The sequence below is a fragment of the Ruditapes philippinarum genome, unplaced genomic scaffold (assembly GCF_026571515.1).
Source record: "Ruditapes philippinarum isolate M1 unplaced genomic scaffold, ASM2657151v2 ctg1378_1_1_1_1, whole genome shotgun sequence".
NCBI lineage: Eukaryota > Metazoa > Mollusca > Bivalvia > Venerida > Veneridae > Ruditapes > Ruditapes philippinarum.
The window spans coordinates 109,693-128,935 of NW_026861891.1; the positions used below are offsets into that span (position 1 = coordinate 109,693).

The window sequence follows — 19,243 nt, forward strand, 5'->3', positions numbered from 1 at the left end:
AGCATAAATTTTTTAAAAAATTTCATTTAAAATTTTTAATAGGTTTTAATTTTGGAAAAAAAAAACATTTTAATATGACCTTATCCAAATCCGAAAATTTTTCTTTTCCCAATTGTTTTCAAAAAATAACCCAAAGCCTATTACAATAGCAGTCAATGAATTTGGCAGTTATTCACATTAATCATGAACATAATCAATCAAACCGAGTCTGAAATTTTCATGTCATTTTGTTGAATTAATGCTTCCGTCGGATAACAATTTTTCTAGATTTTTGTTTGCACACAAACCTAAGAAAAAGAGGACGCCTTTTAGTCGAAGAACATCCCACACTTACAAACATTGAAATATTTTACAAACTTGCCTGGCATTAAAAGACATTTGATAGCTTTTACTTTTGAATTGCAAATTTGAATAAAAAAGGCTGCACAAAATTTATTAGATTTTGATTAATATGTAATTTAATTATATATCGAAATAATATAAAACTTACTTTTAACGCATTTATTATCTTTTTCTCCAGAATCAGCTTTACATGAACATTTGCCTATCAGTTTCCCAAACCCGCTTCTTTTCCCCTTTTTTGTGCAAATTTACCGTTTAGCCCCCGCATGCCCCTCCGAGACCCAAAAATGATTTATAAAAATCTATTGGTAAAAAACAAAGGGAGGCAAAAAAATTTTAATTTTCAAAAATAATTGCAGTTTTGTTTTTAAATTTTCATTTTTTAAACATCAACGTTAACAAAAAGGTAATATATAAAGAACACAACCGTGAATCATGTTTTTATTTTATTTACTTTTCTTTTTTTTATCTGGAACTTTATATTTGTAATTTACATAATATACAATTAAATAAATGTAACTTATCAAACTTGGGTTGAGAAGAAAAGTAATTACAAATGTTCTATCTAACTGAAATAACATATATTAAACACGTTTATTTTGTTTTCACTAACCTTTCACACAGGTGCTACCATCCGTTTTATCCTCTATAAACCCGTCAGAACATTTGCATTTAGAATCAGTATTAGCATTGTCACATTCTGCATTCGGAGTATGCTTACACTGGTCTGAGGCATCTTTAGTACAACCTGTTTCTGTCACTTTTACTATAACACATGATTTGGAACAAAGTAATTTAAGTACAAAAGAAATTTTATTGACTTTTATTCTTGTTCATTCTGTAGTCCAAAAAAGTACAGCACAGAGAGTTTTTTGTTGCTTAAGAAAATACCAAATGCAATCCATAAATGAAACAGATCTGATACACAAGAACAAAATTGCTGCCGTTTAACAAATCTCTTTCAGATCATTTAGTCGTGGTCGACCAAAATCCTGTTTATCTGATTTTGTTAAAATAAACACGTTTCGTTTTAAAGTTAACATGTCAGTTGTGTTACACTTAAACAATATCACCATGCATAGAAAAAATATATTTATACTTCTAAGGATGATATCGCAAATATATCAAAATAAAAGTTTTGACGTGTTATCATATAAGATATCATATGATATGAAAAAGGAAAGACAGCCCCATCCCAAACAAACCCCGGCAACACCGCAAAACCGTCACGATACCCATCAAGGGACCGAACAAACTCAAGAAAATACACAAGAACACAACAAAGTAGAGACGCCACTCCAGCTAACAATTGAATTTAGGAAGGCTTACGAAACATAGGCAACAAATACATTTGTTACAGTTTTCAAAGAAATACTTATTTGCTGTACATACATAATTATGAATATAAATGTAAGCTCTGTTTGAAAGCAGTATATTTATTTATAGCGAATCAGTATTTTGCATTGAAGTCAAAACATTTCTGTGTTTACATTTTGCTAACTTTATGTCACATTACCTTACATCCTATACCATTTTCGTCAGTTGTTAAACATATAACAAGCTCTTAATTCGTTTTTCAAACACTACTTTTTGCTTTTTCTAAAAAATTAAATATATTGATTTCTGGGGCGTAACATGCCATCAAGACCATCCCGCTTATCCACTGTCAAGACCACAAGTTTCAGTCCCAAATCTTTGTTTTATTCATTATTCGACCATTTTTCAAGACCACTGATAATCCAGTCAACACTTATTTAGATTACACGTTTGTTGGTTTTCTTAACTTGAAGGCATGTCACTTAATGTAACAATTTCTCAAAACTAATTGGGTAATTGTGTAAAAGGTATGCCAATAACTTGCTTAAACGTTAATTCGTAAACTTGACAAAGCAATCATTTAAAAGAAGAGATGGGAATTTACAAACTGCAACACAGACTCACATGGTTTAATGGTTGACATAACAATTAAAAGAAAAATATTTGTCACAGGAGACAGCGGCTTTCGATTTATAAAATACTGGACACAGTAACGGAAGACAAAATGAAAAAAAAAATCAAGTATTACATACATATAATTATGCATCGGTGTCAAGAAAGCACTGAAATGTTCAGTATTTTTGCACCTTATAATATGCATGTGACCATGTCAAAAAAGATAAAACAGACATTTCTATATTCTAATGGAAAGGACAACAATTTGAAATCTGAAGTCAATCTCTTCAGTAACACAAATAATAAGAGCAAAAAGTATTGGAATTGTAATAGTTTATGATCAAAGAGGAAATAACTATTCACTATCTTGAAATGAAGATGCTGAAGTTATGAATCTTGTCATGCATAATGTGAGTAATGACAAAGCTAAATTATTTGAAGTCTAGAGTAGATACCATTTATTATAAGAATATAAGTATTTTCAAATGAATTCCAAGTCCGTAGATAATTCTGAAGCTGAAGTGTCACATACGACAAAAGTGTTGATAACAAACTTATTCTATCGAACGGGAAGTGACAATGCGAAAACACGAAGTGACGCTCAACAATACGAAGGGACATTCGACAACGCGAAGCGACATTTTTTAAATGTCGCCGCTTTTAACATAATATTACTAAACGACATGGCGATATTTCGTTTGACAATGTCGAGCGTCGCTTCAACTTGTCGAGCTTCGCTTCGCGTTGTCGAGCATCGTATCGCATTGTCGCTATGTCACTTCTCATTGTCGTGCGTCGACCCTTAAACGCGACGGGCGACACGTTAAGGACACCGTTTCCCATTTTTTTACCCAACCCTTTTTTCACTCTTACAGCCCTGATCTCATTAATACCCATATGGGCCCGTGTTAGTTTTTATTATTTCACACATTGCGTGTCCGTCTCACTCTCGGTTTTGATTTGGTGCTTTCTGTGTGCCCTGCTTGGGTGTGACTGGGAGGGGCTCCATCCTGTGAACGAAACTATTGCCTTGTTGATATCTATTCTCGTCGGTATGTTGGTAATCATAAAAAACGAATATTTGAAATTTGAAGTAGATACCTTAAGACATGAAGAAGAGTATAAATCACATTTTTTATAATAAATCCTTAGTTCAAATGGGGGATCATTCCGGAAGAAATTTGTGCTGTAGTTATGTCTCTTGTCATTTGTCATGTGTTTGATGCTAAGGAACATATAATATTTTAGAAATCGAGAAGTTATAGTAAAAAATAACATTTTAATAAAAGATCTAAGTTCACGAGGAGATATTTCTAAAAATATTTTAGCAAGAGTTTTAGAACCTTGCCACATATGATGTGGTTGATGATAAGGAACATAAATTTGAAGTTTGAAGTTGCTCCCTTAAGAAAATTAATAAAGAAGTAAGAGTTTTTAGGAAAGAAATCTACGTTCATTAGGAGATACTTCTAAAAATAGTGTAGCAAAAGTTATGAACCTTAGATGTGAAGTTTAAAGTTGATACCTTAAGAAATAAAAGAGTAATAGTAAAAACAAATTACTACACCAAAAGTGTCATCTCAAATCTGAACGCCGACAGGAACGCAGACGTTAGGACAGCGCTCAATATACCAAAATGCCTCTTTTAAATTTTAACGTAGGTTGTTCTGCTTTTAACATTTTTTATCGTTTATCAAATAATAGTGCAATATTTTATATAAAATAAACAAATATATTAGCTAAATAGGAGGATTGGAAATTTAATTTCTTATTCAAAAGTTTTCTAAAATATTCCTTACTATTTGAACTTACCAGAAAATATGTTTATCCAATTTTTCATAAACTTTCCCCCCGAAAGCATGTCAGAAATTGTATGCAATGTTGCTCAAAACCATTTTGGCATACAAAGTCAGTGTAACCTTGACCTTTGATCCCGCAATACAAAATTCAAAAGGAGTCCACAACTGCCTAAGACCAACACATTATTGAAGAATTAGTGCCTAGGACCCCTTTATTGTTAAAATATTGGTCAGAAACCGTTATGACAGACCTTTGACCCTGCAGCCATAAAATCAATAGAGTTCAACTTCTTGCTTAGCAAGATGTACCTTGCGTTTAGAGGTTGTCCATTTATTGTTCGGAAATCGTTTTGAAATACAATGTAAATATGACCTTGCCCTGATCTAAAATTCAAAAGGGATTATCTTCTGGTCCAGAACAATCCTGTGAAGTTTAAGGGCCAATGGCCCATGGGTTGTCGAATTGTGGCTGGAAACAATTTATCCGCACAACGTCATTGTGACCATGTCCATTGACCCAAAAGTCGATAAAAGTCAAAAATGGCCAAGATCAAAACACATATTAAATTTGGTCGCAAATTTGTTGTGAAACTATTGGCCAGAAACTGTTTTCACATAAAATGTCAATTTGACCTATGATCCAATGACCTCAACGTCAACAGGGTCATCTATTGGCAAAGGCAAATACAATGATCAGGGCTAAGGTCAAATGGATTGTTGATGTATTGGTCGAAAACTATTTTAACATAAAGTTCAATATGACCTTTGATCCCTGAACCCCAAATCAATGGGGGTCATTTGCTGGCCAAGATCAATGAACTTGAAAAGTTTCAGGGCAAATGACCTATTGAATCTTAAGTTATTAGTCAAAATCTGCTTTGATATATAAGGTCAATATCACCTTGATATTTTGCCCTTTGACCCAAACATTAATCGGGGTCAGCTACTGGTAATGACTTATTTAAATGCCAAGTTTGAAGTTCCTAGATTTATTTAGTTTAGTTATTGATTGGTCGGGAAACGGGTTAGTCTTCAGACCGATTGACTTACTGACCGACCGACAAGTGAAATAGAATAAAATAAAGGCTACGTAAGACTATCATAAGTTTGTAGAAGATGATCATTCCCACCATAAAAAAGGCAATTCTGCATTTCGAGCATGCACCCTAACAATGTGTGTTTGCCCTTGATTGACAGAGCTGATTTTTGTGAGTACTTAGTGCAATTAATAATCGTGTTCTGGGAGTTTTAAGTAATTGCTGGTAGACAACTTTTTTTATTTTATCAGTTTCTTGCAACAGTTCCAGGTAGCAGGCTACACGGCAATAATGACAATCAAACAATTTCAAATATTTAATTTTACTTACTTTTCACACAGGTTTTACCATCCGTTATATCTTCTGCATAACCATCAGAACATTTGCATTTAGCACCAGTTTCCACATTGTCACATTCTGCATTCGGAGTATGCTTACACTGGTCTGTAGCATATTTAGTACAACCTGTTTCTGTCACTTTTCCTATGTCATGTAATTTGGAACAATTTATCACTAAAGCTACATGCCTCAAGATGAGATAAGAAAATCAAACTTCAGAAAAATGTACTCAGATTTTCAGAAATGTAAAAAGATTTACGATAAAAGTAATAATTTCCATGTAATGTAATGTAATGTAATGATCCATTTATAACCGATTTTGGAGTATTTTTAACGCAGTAAGGCTTTTTCGTATATTTTGACCTTTTTTTTGGTAAATTACATGGATTGTAAGTGCGGTTTGCAATATGTAAATCATTTTAATTTTTCATTTCACAATCTTTTGCTTTTTGATACTTTTAGCAGACATCTGGAGGCGTGCTGCTTTAAGTAATGTAGTAAACAGCAAAAGCAAAATTTAAATTTGAATTTTATCGAAATGAGCGTGAAAAATACAAAACCGATGGAATAAAAAGTCATAATGTCTGAAAAAAATAAACATGGAGTCATTGATCGATGAATGGAAATTGTGTGTTTCAAAATATTTTAAAACGGCCATGACACTGGTAAATGCACGTTAAAGCTTACATGGAAGCAAAAGTTTACAGACAGTTCCAAAAAAGAACACAAAAATTACAATTATATTATTTCTTAACTTAAAAGCTAATAGCATTGATATTCTGTTTATTTAAAGTCACAAGAGTATCAAAACCGATTCATTTTAGTTTGTTTGGTTGGTATGTTTTACGGTGCAACAACAGTTTAGGTCATATTATGCAGTTACAGAAAAGACAATTTTGGCTAATTTCGGGTGTTAAATTTAGAGATGATTAGACTCCATTTATCTTAAACCACTCAGTGGCCTTTAACGATCACGCAGTGATAACGGTGGCTACAATTCTGATGCCTTTAAACATGTTAAAGGCAATTTCCAGTTAAGGGGAAACCGATGTGTAAATATTATAATAAAAGTGATTTTGCAAAATCAAAATTTAGTTAGTAGCACAAAATATAATTAAGAAATGTCTTTTTAATTTAAGATGTACAAAAACAACATTGTTTCAAGAAAAATGTTGAGCCCATTTTGCACACAGGATATGAATTGTGAAAAAAAGGAAACGCCACTTAGCAAAACAAAACGAAATGTAAGGAGTGACAAGTTTCATGACTGATAATTGGGTTTCTACTAATATTTACACATTATATCTGTATTGCAGCATTGATGGAAATAAATTATAAGTTTTAATGTAAAAATGGAATTAAATTATTTACATTTTTTACTACCTGTGCTTAATTGCTGATACGTTTTCTTAAAGTATTTGTACAAATCATATTTACCAGAGGTGTCTGCATCACAAACATCTACATTCATGACAAACCCATCATTACATTTACACGAATTTGTGTCACATTGAGAGTTTGAAATGCTGTTGCATTCATTTCCATTTGCGTCACAAGTTGTTCCACTGACAGCTATAAATAATGAAAACAAATCTTTTACATCGTATTTAAATATTAACACTTATTTATTTTTATAATGTTCACTATACTTAAAATAATTGATATATGTTCCGAACCTGCCTTCGTTATTTTCTCAGATAATTATTATATCAAACATACATTCTGCTATGCTTAAATGAGTAAACGTACTGCAATTTTCTTTTTAAAAATGCGGACAACTGGAAGTAAATGTTTAATATTTTACATAAATAACTATAGAGGAACATTTGTTACTTTGTATTTCAGCAAATTCTGGTCAATGTCATTTATTAAAGAAATTCACAATCGCTTTAGGTAATTTAAGCTTTCGTTAGAATTGAAACATGACTTTAAGTCAATATGACCTTGACCTTTGACCCCAAAGTCAATAAGGGTTATCTATTGGCTAATGTCAATACAATATGAATTATGCGGGTTAGGGGCCCAAGGGTTCTTGTGTTACTGGCCGGTCACTGTTTTGATATGAAATGTCAATGTGCTTATTTTATAAAATCATACAGATAACTCATTACTGTAACGTTATATTTCCTACGTTTTTACTTGTAATTTGAAATAATTGAAATGCATTCTTTTGTACAATTTTTCAGTCACTTTTCCTATGACCTGTGATTTGGTACAAATTATCTTTTAAGTTACATAATTTTAGCGATAATCATTATTTTGTATATCATTTTCAAATGGATACCACCTGTAAAGAGTTTCTCGATGTCTTTTTCATTGGATAAGAGGTATTGTTTTTTTTAATATAGTCAGTTAATAGATGAATCGTTATTTGTACACTGGAACAAAATTGCTGCCATTCAGCAATGGTTTTCACAATTTCTCACTTAAATCATTACTTTCCTCCAAAACGTTCGGACCTTATCTGTTTTATTTATTTATTTGACAGATTGATGTGTTTATAACTAATATTTTTGACAACAACAGTGTTTCCCTTGTTGGACTCCATCTTGTTTACTTTATTGCAGACACCTTCATTTGATGTCTTTCCGTCAATGAATATACCAGCGTGGGTTAAAATGGCAAAATAATTCTTCACGTTATCAAATAAAGTAACCTGACCGACTGTACTTGTTAGCAAAATTAAATACTCCTACCTTATAACAGTGAAAGGTTTGTTTAAGTTTAGTAATTGAATAAAGTAGGCAGAGGCGTCCTTACGGTAAGCCAACTGTTAGAGGGGTTAAGGGGCTGGCAACAACAAACTTCTCTTTAACCTGGAATGCCAGAGGCGCGAGTTGTGTTTGTGTATATTATGTACAATAAAAAACTGTAGATTTGAAATTATTAAGAACAATATAAGTAGTTGTATGCAGACAATTAAATTATTTTTATTTTATGGAACATTGCAGGTCGCGACTTTCACATCTAAAATTAACTATGCCACTGATAAGCAGTCAAACAAGTTCAGATATTGAATTTTACTTACTTTTCACACAGGTACTACCGTCCGTTCTGTCCTCTGCAAATCCGTCAGAACATTTGCATTTAGAATCAGTTTCAGCATCGTCACATTCTGCATTTTGAGTATGCTCACACTGGTTTGCTGTACCTTTTGTACAACTTGTTTCTGTCACTTTTGCTTTAATACATGATTTAAAACACTATGAATAAAGACCTATCCTATCGTTCCCATAATTTGTTTAAAGATAAAAAGGAATTATTTAGCTAGCAGACACAATTGCTTTAAACAGTAAATCTTTCTAAATTGATGTTTAATGTCAGTTATCTGACTCTGAATATGAGTTTCTTGTTTACTCTTACAAGTGATTTTCAAGAGAAAATAACTCAAAATCAAACATACTGACATCATCTAACTTTTCAAATTATCCTTTGTTGTTTTTTCTTAAATTCTTAAATTATTAGTTCGAAATAATTATATCCAGCCTACATTTTGATTTGCTTCAATGAGTAATTTAAAACGTACTACAACTTTCGTCAGAAAAAAAGGGATAACTTGAAGTATATGTTTATTACCTAATACAAACAACTACTAAAGAAAATATATTGCGTTGAATTGCAGCAAATTTCGCACAACGCCAGGGAATAAAACAATTTAACCTAAGTATTGCACGCTACAGAATTGAGCTGCATGCTCAGGGTTATGATAATAAACAATTAAAAATTGACTTTCTTGGACAAACAATTCTGTTTTCATTATTACCGGTATTCTTTTTATCATGCAAAGCTTAAAACACAATTGTCCTCTTGCTTTTATATATTCCTACCAAATTTGATACAGTTATGAATTATTCTCTGAAAAAAATAATGTTCACGTCTTTCATTTTTGTCGCCAAAAATTAGAAAAGAAGATTGGGAAAAAGGAAACAACACTTTAATGTTGTAAATCATTTAAATCAGAACTGGAAGTTTGCAAATATTTTTGTTCTAGATAAATGATCTATTTGTTGAAGGCTTCGGGCAATTACTTGTGTGCGAAAGTTCGCATTCTTCCCTTACTCCGTTATTTTTTCCAGTATGTTTATAAGAATTTTGAAAGTGACTCAAAATTGAAAAGCGATGCAACGCTTTATACAAATTGTTAAAAAATAGCACATCATACGATTTTCAAAGCAAACAAACAACTCGTTTCTTTCATCAACTTAAGAATTATAGCTGTACTTGTTTTATCTTTACATAGCTTTAGATGTTGTAGATAAAAGCTATATTTTTGAAAAAAAATAAATGATTAAAAACAAACGAAAGAATAGCAATACCTGAATTAATTTTGTTTATTGAGACGGTATATTTCAGTTTTGATGAAATATTAACACATTTGGTTCACAAAACCCGTCAGATATTTTCACCTATTAAATTAAATGGCGAATCGCATATTTTTAACAACAAATTATATACATAATACGGTGTTCCATTTGGCAATCGTGATTTTTTTATTTAGTCTGTACCTGCGATGCACGATGGTACGATGGTGAAAACGCGATGGCACGATGGTACGATGATGAAAACCCGATGTTACAAGATGAAAGCGCGATGGCACGATGGGGAAATTGCGATGGTACGATGGTGAAAACGCGATTGCACGATGGTGAAAACGCGATGGTACGATGGTGAAAACACGATAACACGAGAGTGAAAACACGATGGCGCGATGGTACGATGACGAAAACGCAATCATACGATATTGAAAACGCGATAAAGCATCGCGATTTCACCATCGTACCATCGTGTTTTCACCATCGTTCCATCGTGTTCCCATTATCGTGTCATCGTACCATCGCGTTTTCACCATTATAATACCGTAAAATTTGACCAGTTTTAAAAGTAACAGATTGGGTCAAATTGATAATATATTTTTGAGACCATATACTCGGATAATACTAAAAGATATTCAGATGTAGCAGAAACCACCGTTACACGATCGAAAATATGCGCAACAATCTGCGGCCCCGTTCTCGAATTTCTATGGATCTGAACTTTAGTAAGATTGCCGGAAAAGAACCAGTCACATATGGAGGGCGACGGAGCACAAGTTCTACTTTTTATAGAAAGTTATAGGTAATGAAAGCCTGCAACAAATTTCCTTGCTCGGTATTATGATAAACTCTCTTTTGTATATTAAATTTTATAATTTAAAATTTATAATTTAAAGGTTCATACCTGCTGTTAAACAGTGTAGAGACACTATGCCAATGAATATCGTAATAAGTGTATAATTCTGAAACAATAAATGAATAAATAAATAAATAAATAAATAAATGAGTAAGTAAATAAATTAATAAATAAATAAATAAATTACTATACGAGAAATAGGTAACACGCACTGAATCAGATTTAATAAATTCATCTTCGACACTATTTAAAGGCATATTATGCCTAAGAATGCCATATCTTTTTTTAAGTCTTTGGAAAGGTTGAAAATGTGTTTTGTAATGTTTAAAGAAGGGCTTTAGAGCATATTAAATGTTTAACAACTAAAGACAGAAGCACTGAATGTGCGAGAATTTGCCGTAAGGTTATCGCATGGTTGGAACTTTTTTTGTTCATCAATTGTTTTTAGCAGAAACAGCCCTCGATGTCGCGACCGAGACAATGTTTTTCCCAGATACATTCCGAGATGTCGCTGTAGCCAGTGTTTTTCCTCTTAACTGACTCATTTCATATACTATAACTTTTTCACTAAAGAGCAAATGTAAACAAATAAGTATTTTGACTCCATACAAAGTACTAGTTATTTTTAATAATTATACTGATTGTCAACGGAGCAGAAGTAGCAAAAGATAGTTCATATATATGGCAAATGAGTATTTTAAAACAATAAAATGTTTTTGGAAAATAAAATTGATAGCATTTATTCTGAGACATAATATGCGTTTAAGTATAAATGTCCAGTTTGTTAAAAAATTGCAACAATGCGCATGCAAGAAAATGTTTGTTTTATTAGTAATAGAACGGAATAATTACATGCATTGTTAATCGTTTCTTGAATTTCTTGAATATCATAAAGGTTTAATTAAGTTAGTTTTATGCATGCATTTCCTTTAATGCTTATTAATTGAAAGAAACATTTCCTGCGTTATTTCAGATAAAATTTAACGAATAAAATGATACCCTATTTGAATGATTGAAGCTTCTTAGTATTAAAACATCAGAACAGTATTATGCTACTAATATCAAGAAGATGAGCTGATCAAAATAAAACGACATTCTTTTTGTTAAATGACACTGGATATTTATGACAATATATAAAGATCCTGTATGTTGTAATTGATGTAATTGATGTTGTATACCACACTAAAGTGAAAAATATATATGCATACAATTATGCCTATAAAACAATTTTCAAACATTGAAGTTTATGTAGAATATGTACTGCAAATATTTGTATATATTATATATAATCATTAAAATATATGCATTCATTTCTTATTGGAAAATTTGACTTAGACTTTATAGAACATAATTTTTTATTACCTCCCTTTATTTACAGGAAATGTTGAATTCGGTAATATCTTTATAAATAATGCTTTTTGGAACTTACAAAATTGATAAATCTTAATTTTAGAATCATATTCATGATATAAAACCATTAAAGAATTGTGTTACTGTATCTTTAATGTCATTTGATCATTCATTTGGTCGTTTATACAAAAATAACTATCTTAGAATTCCATCGTTGTGAAAACGTCTTTTTACTGATGTTAATTTTACCAATAAACTCAACTATAACTGAATTAGAAAGATAAGAAGGGTTAAAAAAGCGCGTGTGAATAAATATTTTACTTGGGAATATATATTAAACTAGAAATAACGTTTTGTTATTTTCAAGTTACTCAGACGAAATATATTAAAAACCTGTCGGATTGCTTTTTGTCTATTATTTTACAGACTGCATAACTAGATTTAAAGTAAAATAAATAAATAAGTAAGTAAATAAATAATATAAGGAATAAATAAATAAATAAATAAATTTATAAGAAAAAACATCATCAACAATAAACGAAACAAGAAGAAAAACGCAAAAAAGAAGAAAATAATAATGATAATGAAATAAATAAATAAAACTTATTATCATACGTAAATAAACACGTTTTAAAATAAGGAATGTATGAATATAGTACCTAGTATGTGATATCAGTATTCTAACAATTCTCTTCAATTGTTATACGTAATTGTGGCCTAAAACTTGCAATCTTTAGTTTACAATGGAGATATTTATTACCTTTTCAAAAGTAAAATGAAGGGAATAATGGATAAAAGGTTAAATATTAAAAACTAAAATAAAAAAAAAGAAATGATAACAAAACTTGCCATGATTAGTCCTCCTCTACTTCTCTTCTAGTTCATTGTAACATCAGAACATGGTTACCCGTATTTATACATCATGTAATCTGGGAACCACGGATAATGGTCACATGGTCCATGTTGTAAATCATTTAAGAATACGTTGGCAGTTTTTTAACAGCCACCATCATTAATCTTCAGGGTGTTTGTTTGCACAAAGAAGAAATATTGTGTGAGTGCAAATTAACAGTAAACCTTTTCTGTGTCGAACTTCGATTAGTTAGTTTTCTAACGTGTCCTAAGTCCAAACTAGACCTAGCCTATCATATGCACGGTAATCTTTTATAAATTATAAATATCAAGTGCATTGTCCTACGTTTAAAGTTTTCGGGAACATTGTTTGAAATTTGTGAAATTTGCTAATTCACACGAGACGGTATGTTTTTATACCAAAATGAATGAAAATAAGCTTTCTACCTTCGCAAAAAACACAAAACCAAGCATAATATTGACATCTTATAACGTAAAAAGCCAGATACAATCTTACTGAAAGATCTGTTGAGTAAACAAGTTATTTGCAGATGTATAGTAAGTAAAATGAGCTATGTCTGCATAGTTAGTCACATGATAAAACAATAGTAAGTTTCACGCATGATAACATATATTCACATATACATTGAAAGGATATAAATTTGTACTTGTAAAGTTTTAAAAAATAAACCCTTTATTTCATGATCAAATATTTTCCTTTGTTTTCTAAAAAACGACTGCTTAATCAGTTGTTTTTGTAACAAATGTAATCATCGGTACATGTTTCTGGACGCCATTGTCACGAATTATGCCATACATTCCTTAATGTATCTCTTACGTTTCTACGTTAAGTTCCCCTCCGTGAGAGTTTAGCTATTTGGTTTGTTTATTGCATTGTTGGCCTTTACAAACTAGTATTAATCATGACTGATTTTAATCATTTAAAATTAAACACATGATGGAACATATTAAATATTTATACAATTTTCTAAGTTGATCACGAAAACAAAATCTTCATTTATACCTTTGATAAGTCTAGCATTCTATATTCATATTTTTTTAATTGCTGTAATAATCAAAATAAACATCAATTTAAGGGTCAATATAAATGCTTAAATCAAGCAATAATCTTATTTTTCACTTTAAGTTAGTTCATATCGCAAATTGAATTCGTGTGAATAAATGATGGCCAGGAGACTTTTTGAGTTTTGAACTATTATCCTCCAAAATGAACTACAAAAATGCAAAATGGAACATCCTGCAGGCTCGGTCTAAAATTATGTCTAGATAATTATTATATAATAAATATAAGAACGCCCCTTTGAGATACTGATGACAAATATTACCGGGTTTCTTATCGCATCCTCTTTCTTTTTATCAAATCTGACATATACCTGTTTCGGTAAACCATTTTTTTTTTCAAATATGCTTTTCCTTGCCTTTTGTCATTTAAAGGTATGGTTTAAGTTTAACTTAAATTGTCTGTATAATACAAGTAAAATTTATTGTTAATATTATCTTTTGTATTTATAAAATGTAAAAATATAATTATGAAGTTTTAAATGATTTTTAAAATTTGTCGAATATAGATCTTATACCTTAACTGCAAAGCCATAATTGAAAAAAACATTGCAAAATAAATATATTTAAACACGTTGAAGCAAAAGTTTTAGCAGAAAAAAGGCAAGATGGAATGGCCCATCAAAAAATTGCAGTTTGATATTTAGTTGCCACCGAATAATTTATATTACGGCAAAGAAAAAATAACGACTGTGTAGAATAAACACTTTAAAATGAGAAGACACATAAATACTGTGCATTGATATAAAATAACGTCATAAAATTCCCCAGGAGCTGTTAAAATAAAACTCGTATTTGAAAATTTGTTTGATTTGTTTCAGCTTTTGAAAAAGTAGTTTTATGATAATTTTTGCCTACAATGTTGATTTATTGCATTCAGGATTAGAAGAAACAAAGATCACAATTTAATTACCTTGTAAAATAGCAAATGTCTGGGAGGTTTGATTAAAAACGAAAGATAAGTACAGTGTATATTGGTTTTTACGCTATAAACATCTCCCAATGATGTATAATAACAAAAAATTGAGTAAAGATCACTTTACTCAAATGTTAAGTTCAAATCTTCATTGTCACAGGATCATTTTTAGATAATCCTTTGTTTAGAAATGATTTGTAAATTGGCTGAAAAACAAAAAAATAAATTAATAAACAGTTTATCTTATTATTATTTGTACGTAATCATGGATTGTTTTCAACAATATTAAAACTTTGTAACCTGAATGCCTATTTTGTACACAAACTGATTCAGCTTTATCAAATGATTGAATAATTATTGTAGTGTTGTGTTTGTATTTGCGTTGACAAGTTTGACATAAATTTAACTTGATCGTTAATATGTTTCTGTGACAGCAAGTGCCCTTTTATTGTGACATGTTTTATAATTCCTATAATACTAAGAGTTACCTAATAGCAATGTTGGCAAATAATTATATAGCAATTATATGATGAATTCTGAAGAACAGCTAAATCCCCTTCCGCAGTGAACCTTTTACAAGGCACGACCTTGATGTAATGTCATACATATCATAAGCACATAGTCTCGTGATGGTGATTATTTGTGCCATGTAAGTTAAAATCTTCCATAAAGTAAACAAAATTATGGAGTACATATTACCTTGACCTTGGAGGTAGCAACCTGGATGTTGAACAGATTGTGTCATGGTGATGATCATTTGTGCCAAGTTATTTTAAAACAGTTGAAGTGTCAATAAGTTATAGAGCGGACATGAAAAATAGATCTGTTTTACATTTGATTCAAGTGTGACCCTGACCTTCAGGGTTGTGACTTGATTATTTAACTCTGCCAATGGTGTCATAATGGTGATCATTTCTGCCAAGGTATCTTAACAAGAGGGCCATGATGACCCTGAAATCTATCTCCTGTATATAGGCCCCTAGTCAAAGGCCAATTTTAAACCGGGGGATTGCACAAATTTGGTAGACACTCATTAAAGATGTTCCATAATAAATATCTAAGCTCTGACTCTTTGGGTTTTTTTAAAAAGAAGATTTTAAGTTTTTACTTTGACGAACAAATGTTATTCCATCAGACTGGACTGAAACTGATCCTTCTCCAAGATTTAATGCATGCAAGTCGCTGACCCTTCGAAACGTCGTAATTGCTGTAAAAAATTTATAAGTAACATATTTTAGTGATGTTTTCAACAAAGGTTCAAAGGGATATTTTTGAATAGCTTTTAAAGCTTTTGGTTAATCCCATTTAGGCAAAGGTGTAATTACAGGTGGTCTCAAATTTAACACTCCTTTTAAAAATCTAATAATGAAAGGACGTTGTCCAATGGAAAATTTACCTTTAGGTTGTAAAACCGAGGATAGCATAAATCTATATCCCGCTATTGTTTTATATTTTAAACCATCATAATATAAGGAGGCTAGAAATTCTGCACAGTCATTTAGAGATGCTGAAAAAGTATCACTTTGTTTGCTACTACACCAGCAACTGAATCTGTTAAATTTGGAAGCATACGCTTTTTGTGTTCCAGATCTCCAACTGACTTTGAGCAGTTTTCTAACTTTCTTAGAAAATCCTTTTATTCTAAATTGTCTGTTTATAACAGCCATGAAGTCCGTTTGAACACATCCGGAACTGGATGAAATATTTGTGATTTTGTTTGCTGTAAAAGTTTTGGCCACGCTGGAAGTTTGATTGGATTTGCTACTGGCATTTGTAACAGAACTGGACATCGATGACGTCTGAGCCAAAATGGTGCAATTGAAATTATCTTGCAATGAAAGTGTTTCATGTGTTGTAAAACTCGAGGTTTAAGACATATGGGACGGAAGGCATATGCATACATCCTTTTGACCTTTAACCATATGTATCAACATTTTTAGAGCAAGGAATACTGCTTGCATCTCCAGACAATTGATTTGAAGAGTTTTCTGGCTGTTTGGCCAAAAACCTTGAATCATTTGAGTACACAGACAAGTTCCCCACCCGCTCATCGAAGCATCGGTTTGGAGTGTTAGATTCGCTGACCATGGTAGAAAAGATTTGCCCTGTAAAACATTTGCTGGCTATATCCACCATGTCAGATGTTTTTGAAGGTGTTTGGTCACGGAATTAGAAATTCTAGGTCTCTTTTACTCGGTTTCCAAAAGGAAAGAAGATGGAACTGAATTGGTCTAATGTATAAACGAGCATCTTTTATATTTCCGATGCATGACGCCATTAGACATAGAATGTGTAAATACTCTCTTGCCGTAGAGTGAGTTTTCTTTAATATTGTTTTGAATTCCTTTAGAAATCTTTATTTGTCTGTCTGAAGTTGGAGACACTGCACCTTGTTTGAGGCTATTGCCTATGTCAGTTATACATTGAGTTGGTTGAAGAAGTGACTCTTATCATGAAACCTAAATGAATGAGGACACTTATCATTCTCGATAGATTTAGTGTAAAGAATTCAGTCCCAACCAATCGTCTAGATAAACTGCTAGGCGGAGATTTTGCTGTCGTAAAAATGCTGCTACAACAGCTACTACTTTAGTAAAAACTCTTGGAGCAGAAGTTGGACCAAATAGGAATGAAGTCCATTGATACGCTTTGCTGCTCACTGCAAATCTTTAACATTTTTATGGTTTGGAAATATGGGAATATGCATATACGCATCTTTCAGATCTATCGAGATTGCAAAGTCTCCTTTTTGAATTAAATTCAGAACTGTTTTCATGATATCCATTTTGAAAGGTTGTTTTCTGAGATACTTGTTGAGAGGGTTGAGTTTGATTACTGGTCTTAAATCTCCAGTTTTCTTGGGTACTAGAAACACTGTACTCTAGAAACCTTGATTCGTACCTTTCTGAGGAACTTCCTCTATACAATTTTTTTCTTTTGGCACAATTGTTTTGCGAATACCGTTGAATTTTGGTTTTTCTAGGAGTTCTAGTTTGTAACCTTGACACCCTGTATCTTGTACCCATTGATCGTTTGTGATTTGATTCCATTGATTCCACCTTATACGACCCCCAGCAGGTATCTCTGGGTGTAGACATAAAAAGGTCATGTTGAAATACTTTTGTTACGAAAATACCTTACTCCACTAGGTTTGATATTACTGTGATGGTCTTGTGCTTTTGGTATGGTGAAGGAGTACGGCTTATTGAACGATCTGTTGTTCTGATACATTGATCTATCAGAATTCCCAAAAGTGGCTTCTTCCAGTAAGAACCCGTAGTTACTGAAGAAGGTGAAAGTTTTTTTACGGTCTGTTTCAGGCAACAAATCTGAAAGCTGATTATTCAATCCTTTCCTTCAACTTTTGCTGAAGCCAGTACCAGAAACGCATTCGAGAGAAAAGGGAGATCTTAACATATGATCTTTCACATCTTGTAAACCAGTGTCGGCCATAGCTGCACTTTGCCGAAAGAGATGATAGAAATTACCTGTACATGCCATTTGATCAAGAGATTTAGTTTGTAGACATTGCAAAAATGTCCTTTACACACTGAATAGCACTGTCAATATTAAACTTGTCACCTTGTAAATCAGATAAAAGATTACAAAGTGCTTGTTTTATGTAATTGTTGATAATTAGCCCCATCCAAGCTGCATGTTGACCTTGATATGCCATCTTTTCTAAAGATCGTAAGGGTTGAGAACATAAAGACTGAAATTTAGAACACTTACTACCATATTTCTTAACTAGTAATTTCTCAATCATATTATCTAGTGATGGAACTTCAGATTGGCTACTAACAGGAAAAGTTGAACGATAACTTTCTTTGTAAGCTGTGAGTTTGGAGCTGTGAATTAATCTTATACTTTAATTTGAGTACTGTCCAAAACTGTACCACTACTATTAGAATCTGTTGTAGTCACAACATCTTCCCCAAACATTTCCGCCAAAACAGTGGCTGTATGTTTACTGTTCTTAGTAAACCGGTCAGGTACATGCTTATTATCATCCAAATTCAAGCTCTTGTTGGAACTAACACTAATAACAGAGTGTGAATCATCCCAATAGTCTTGTAAACCACGTTTGTCATGCTGTCCATGTTGTAAAGTCAAAACATCATATTGTCTTTTTAGATCTGATACGTTTCCTTCTTAACAGAATGGTACATTGGTAATATGGGTTTACACTCCCCAGGAGGGATGTTTTCCCGATTTTGAGCATCCGGTTTTTGCCCGACCAAAGTCGCAGTTTCCGAAGCTTGAGCAGGCTTAGATTTGAATAATTATTGTAAGTTTTCTAATTTCGTGTCAATGGAATTCATTTTACCTTGAAAAGCAGAAAATTCAAGACTCAAAATGTCTTGAGTCCTTCTTGCTTGCACGAGGTGTTCGTTTCTTCAACGAAGTTTCGGCATGAGAAACACCCG

General features: G+C 32.0%; 1 protein-coding gene across 1 annotated transcript; it reads right to left on the reverse strand.

Annotated features, from left to right (window-relative positions):
* Window positions 1-950: 950 nt before the first annotated feature.
* On the reverse strand, window positions 951-18,908 carry LOC132717276 (transmembrane cell adhesion receptor mua-3-like; the record flags this gene model as incomplete). The annotated part of the gene is made up of 7 exons (XM_060700712.1): window positions 951-1,108; window positions 5,441-5,593; window positions 6,887-7,021; window positions 8,478-8,630; window positions 10,667-10,724; window positions 17,958-18,127; window positions 18,713-18,908. Coding segments are annotated over 7 exons (1,023 nt in total), but the record flags the coding sequence as incomplete, so codon positions are not given.
* Between the last annotated feature and the right edge of the window lie 335 nt (window positions 18,909-19,243).